Source organism: Limulus polyphemus, unplaced genomic scaffold (genome assembly GCF_000517525.1).
Source record: "Limulus polyphemus unplaced genomic scaffold, Limulus_polyphemus-2.1.2 Scaffold5029, whole genome shotgun sequence".
NCBI lineage: Eukaryota > Metazoa > Arthropoda > Merostomata > Xiphosura > Limulidae > Limulus > Limulus polyphemus.
This window is the reverse complement of record NW_013670639.1, coordinates 1-5,750: the sequence shown is the minus strand read 5'-3', so window position 1 is coordinate 5,750 and position 5,750 is coordinate 1. Positions and strand designations below refer to the sequence as shown.

The following is a 5,750-nucleotide window of genomic DNA, read 5'->3' as shown; positions in this document are numbered from 1 at the left end:
ATAAAAAATCTGATATTTTGCGTATGAAAGCATTGTGATGTTTACTGATAAACTCCCAAATTTCATTAACATTTGCTTACTAATTTAAAAGTTATAGCATGAAAACTATAAAAGCACAAAATGGTTATGAGGTCAGTCCCAAGGACCAAGCCTGGGTTGGGAGTTAATAATATGAAAATAAAAGCCACAACTTCTGTAGGTGAAAAAATGTAAGAAGACAAAAATCCAAATTTAACATTTCAGCAACCATTAGTGTTTTTGCAAGTAATTCCACAGAAAAAAACAACAAAAAAACACTTATATCTGAAAAGCTCAGAAGCAAAAAATAAAACACATCTGTACAAGTGAGTACCAAATTGAGAGGTAATGATTGAACAATCAGTACAGAGGGAGCCAGCTACAGTATGAGGGTGGGTTGCACTCCTGTTGGTGGAGGGTTATCACATGTTCATTTGCATGTAACAGTGCAGCAATATTATTGCTTATTCTATTGGAATCAACATTGTCTGTAATAAGCATTGGAACATCACTTGTGTAGACTGAGTTACTGTGACTTCTCTTCCATATAAACTCATGCAATCCACTGTTCTTGGGTTCAGTATGGCCAACATTGAATAACTAATGCAAAACAACAGTTGCTGGTTGCACAAGCGAGACTACTACACTCAGCAGTACATCAATTCCAAGGATACCAGTGCCAGAACTGAGGTCAGCAACAAACCAATCTATAATAATAAGCTCAACAGTACATCAAGTTCAAGGATACTGATGCCAGAACTGAGGTCAGTGACAACTACCGTCATTCTGTAAGCAAAACATTCTAGGCATAGTCAGAGAGTGACCTATCTAATGATATCTAGTCTATCTCCATTCACTAAAACAAAGTTACTGTCAAACTGCCTGAGTAGTGGTTTCACTCAGAGCACCTGATATACCTTAGGATTTGCCAGTGTTCTGGCTGCTATTATATCAACCAGGTACTATCTCTCTAAAAAGCAGGTCTGGCAACCACAAATTTTGGTACATGCTGTTTGTTGCATTCCTCCAAGCCAGTGCCCAGGACCAGCATAGACTCCTTTAATTTCCTGGAACTACAACAGCAATATTCACTGTCTGCTGTTGGCTCTTTCTGTAACTTTTGCACTATTGGTGGGAAAGAAATCAGCAATCTTTGGAACAATGACAAAACTCCTACAGCCAGAAGAGGACTTCTCTAAGAACTTCACAGTTCTTTTAGACACCCATCTCTCTTTGGTGAGTGACTCTCCCTCATTTTTGTATGTTCTTTTAGTTGTATAAAATGCCAATTTATTTAACCTAAAAGCTTTTTTAAACTTAATGCACAAGAGTTAAAGTAATATCAGAACAACTTCAGAAGGTATAACAAACTCCACCACAACAATATCCTGCAGTCCCACTACCAAAATTTTCTTCTACCTATCAACTTTGTGGTATGTATAGGTAAAACTGAATCAACCTTCATGCTATTGAATAGGTCTGCGTAATAACTGGAGATACAACCATGATATAATCACAAAGTAATGCTAAATCTCTTACTGAGTTGTAATGTTAAATGGAATAAGACACAAAGTGGGATATGAAATGAACATTCATCCTTATAACAATAAAACACAGTGTGTGTACTTGCTATTACATTTCCTAGAACCTCTGTATTCAACTGTTCAAGTTGAATCCATGTACCAGACTATCTAAATCAAACATTCCTTAGTTCACAAGAAACACATTTATGCAGGAGGATGAGCAATATTCAGATGACTAGTCATTCTCATTACAACATAACTGAGGCCATAACCTCCAGACATCACCTGAACAGCCAATGAAGGACACTACTGTCAGTGACCTTGCACAACATGCAGTATTGCATATTGCAGCAATATCCCCTCCTATGGACAGAGCAGGTATTATCTACTTGGAAACAAAGGTAAGTAGAATGTATTCAACAGCTTTCACTGCCTTGTATTATGTGAAACTGCACATATACCAAACAAACAAAAAATTCATAATAAATGCTATAATATTATAAGACAGAAATGCAATGTATGTTCAGATAGCACAATAGTATAGCTACTAGAATTTTAAAGTGTGTTTATATAAATCCTCAATACAAATCAAAAGAGATAACTATCTCTCTCCCTGGAGAAACCAATATTCACCCCACTTACACCTCACTTGGAACATTGTGTTTAGTTTTAGACTTCTCACCTATGAAACAATACTGACTCATTGAAAGGGTCTAGAAGAGTGCTAATAGGATGATTCCATAGATGGAAGGGTTATTTATTCTGTCTTGAGAAAAAATGGGTAAAAGGTGATCTTATTAAAGTTTACAAGATCATCTTGGGAATCAAAAAGATAAAGGATTCTGATTTCCTTGTGGTGTATTCTAAAAGTAACAGGACAAGAAATAAAGATTTGGAAAAAAAGAAAGGCTCCAGTCAAAACTTTTCTTTTTCTAAAAGTATGATTGACTTTAAAACCCAGATGTACAAAATTATATAGCCATTGTTTTATAGTTATTTTACTATTTAGTAACTGTACATTAAATAATCCTATAATATGTCATAAATTGTTTTATTATTAAAGGCAACATTATGAATTACATTATCCAACACATAGTACATAAATTTGATATGAACTGCATGTATAACTATATTATTTTGGTCTTGTTTTTGTTTTTCTGTTTAAAATTGTCATAAAATTAACTACTAATTCTATTACATATTAATAGATTGATTACGTATGGCCATATATATCATTATAATACTTGTTTAAGGAAAAATGTATCTTTTGAGTACAGTAGCCAATTCCAATTTAATTTCTGCCATCTACTTTAAGTTGATGACAAAAAATACATTTAACCTACCTCTTAAACATGATTTGTTTTAAAATTACTATTTTCAACTTTGAATTTATATTTGTATGTATTCTCCTTATCTTCCAAGTTCTTTGAACCTCCAGCAGGTATGTACACATACTATAAATGCTTACTCTTCTTTTAAGGACCTTTATTATTAAGTAGCAGAAACACTGCCCTACAGATGGCTGTTTGTGTAAGTAATTACTAATCGTAGTATTCATACCTCATTGAAAAAAATTTAGAAAAAGTGAATATTTTCTGTGAAAGGATTTTTTCTAGCAAGTACTGCTTGGGGAAAGTGTTTGGATTGTGCTCTTTAGTCATATGCAACTCATTACATCAAAATGATTAAATGTACACAGCTCAAAATATTCATAAATTTTACTGATATAAACTGTAACGTTTTTATATTAAAAGTGATATTGTTTATTGAAAAAATAACTGTTTTTAAGAACTCCAGTTTCTCAGTATTACATTTAAAAATTACATCAATAGATATAATCAAACTCTCATGTACAGTTCTAGTAAAGGTCGTGTTTTTGTTGTGAGGAGAGTACATTTATTTGAAATTATGTTATATTATAAATAAATGGTTGTTGCTCATACCACAGTTATTTTTATAAATGTCTGAATCTTGAATACCCAAAGCATGAAGTTTTTGTGGATTTTTGTTTGTGGAATCATTCAATAGATGGTGCAGGTGTTTTGGTTACATACATAAATATTGGCATACATACTATGTCAATTACAGTAATATATTATACACCTGTTGCATTAAATTACATCAAATTTGATATTAATCATACTAACATTATCAAACAGCATTCAAATTCTAGAATATTAGCCTGTAATTTGTAAAGTGTAGGCCTATTTTCAATTTCAACATTTCATTTTTCAGATTCACTGACTTGGTGGCCTAGCCTGAGTGAAGACATGCCCAAATTTTAATATCCATGCAAGTTTCGATAATGAAGTTATTAAATTATATTGGGTGCCTTGTTAAAACCAGAAAATTATTAATTTGGCTAAAGCTTCTTTTCGACATAAGTTAAATGTACATTTCTTAAGCCTTACAGTTATAACTACATAAGTTATTGTTACGCCTCCGTCGTTAGTTAATTTTCTGTATAATTTTTTTGAGAAGAAACTTTAGCAACACAAGTCCTTTCTTAAATAAAACTGGTTTATTTTTCTAAATACAACTTTGCAATACACTTAATTTCCACAGTCAAGCTATAACAAACGCTATAATTCACAACGAACGTCTCACGTGCTCAACTCAACAATACGTCTCTCTGTCCACAGTTCAATTACATATTACATTGTTGCCGTCATGTCTTGACATTCTTATATGTACAAGAATACCGAAATCTAGTAAAAGCCCGAGCATTCACGAACGTTCTAGAAGTGCATGACGTATTACTAGTGTCACGTGACCTCCGCTGTCGTAACATTATATTCACAAGTAACATATGAAAAATGGAAAATCCCTTACATATTGCAGTTTTTCCACATCAAAAATTTATTTCAGCCTAGAAAAGAGCTTAAATTTCTACAATATTTTTTCAGTTACAAAATCGATTTATGATCTACATTTACATCTAATATCTTGGCTAAAGAGACCTAATGAGTGATGAAACACAAAATATCTTAAAGATATTTTACCATAACATTCAAGTTTTCAAAAAATGAAAGATTAGGGGCTCAACTCCCTTGTGGTGTTCAGATCTTGCATCCATTTCAAGTGATGGCCAGTAACTTTTAAACCCAGCCACATTGTACTGAAGAATGATATTGAAGCCACAGCTGATCTGATATATTATCAGCCCTTCTTCCTCTGTCTTTTCGTAAACAGTCAGAGAGGAATTTAGTATCTTACTTATCATCAGATCATGCTACACAGTGTCCTTACCCTCCAGACTCAATAAATCTCTTCAATCTATGACTTACTTGCCATCATCAGTTAGTGGTTGCTAACGTAACTTTAGGCTAACATCATTATTAGTCACATTTCATATTAACATAACAAAGTTGCACTAGATTTAATTTTAAACATTTGTATAAACTTCAATCTGATTATTAAACGAAACGTTATGCTTACTTACTGTGAACATCATCTGTTAAAGCACTTCTTGTTGACATGTTTTTGTTTAACTTATGAAGACTCAGTCAAAACCCATTAAATTGAATCATAATATAAACACACACATATCTCGACATCTCGAGGCACGGTTTTAAATTAAATATTACGCTAAATATATTAGCATCAAAAATGCTTGTAAATAAAATTTCAAATATGCAACAAAATAAATCTTCAAACATATGTTAAATGACATTAATATAATATGCAGCCCACAAAAATATCTGTAGTTTTTAAGTATTAAATATATAGACAGGCTATCAATATAGCATAGCAAAAAATTCAACAGTTTTTATTTCAAGGACAACAAGGGACTTGTTGGTCCATCTAGGCCGCTCATTCACTCAACTTCATAAAATAAAATAATCTCCAACAAACACTTAAACCCTTAAACTACCTTATATTTAATGCATCCACCAAATCTGAAGTCAGCCTTTACGGACATGTTAGAGAAATAAAACTGTCTTTGCTGAAGATTACTTTTACCCTGCCCAAATTTATTTTTGGTGTTTTATCATTCTCAATAAATTAAATACGAATAAAAAATATTATGCATCGACTCCATCAATTCTCCTAACAATGTTAAAAACCTCAATCACGTCCCCTCTAACTCTTCTTTTTTTTTTTTTTTAAGGAAAACAATTTCAGGATCTTAACCCGTCCAGGTATGACATTCTTTCTATCCCAGTTTTGTGTACCAGGTCGTTTGTTAATTTTCGGTATAAATTCTTC

General features: G+C 32.5%; 1 protein-coding gene across 1 annotated transcript in view; it reads right to left on the bottom strand.

Annotated features, from left to right (window-relative positions):
- The window catches only part of LOC106472031 (F-actin-uncapping protein LRRC16A-like), a 60,690-nt gene extending 55,607 nt beyond the window's left edge, over positions 1-5,083 (bottom strand). The window contains exon 1 of the mRNA XM_013932660.1: positions 4,984-5,083. Within this exon, the coding sequence (XP_013788114.1) occupies positions 4,984-5,020 (37 nt within the window). The 5' untranslated portion in view covers positions 5,021-5,083. The remainder of the gene's footprint in view (positions 1-4,983) is intronic.
- Positions 5,084-5,750: the final 667 nt, after the last annotated feature.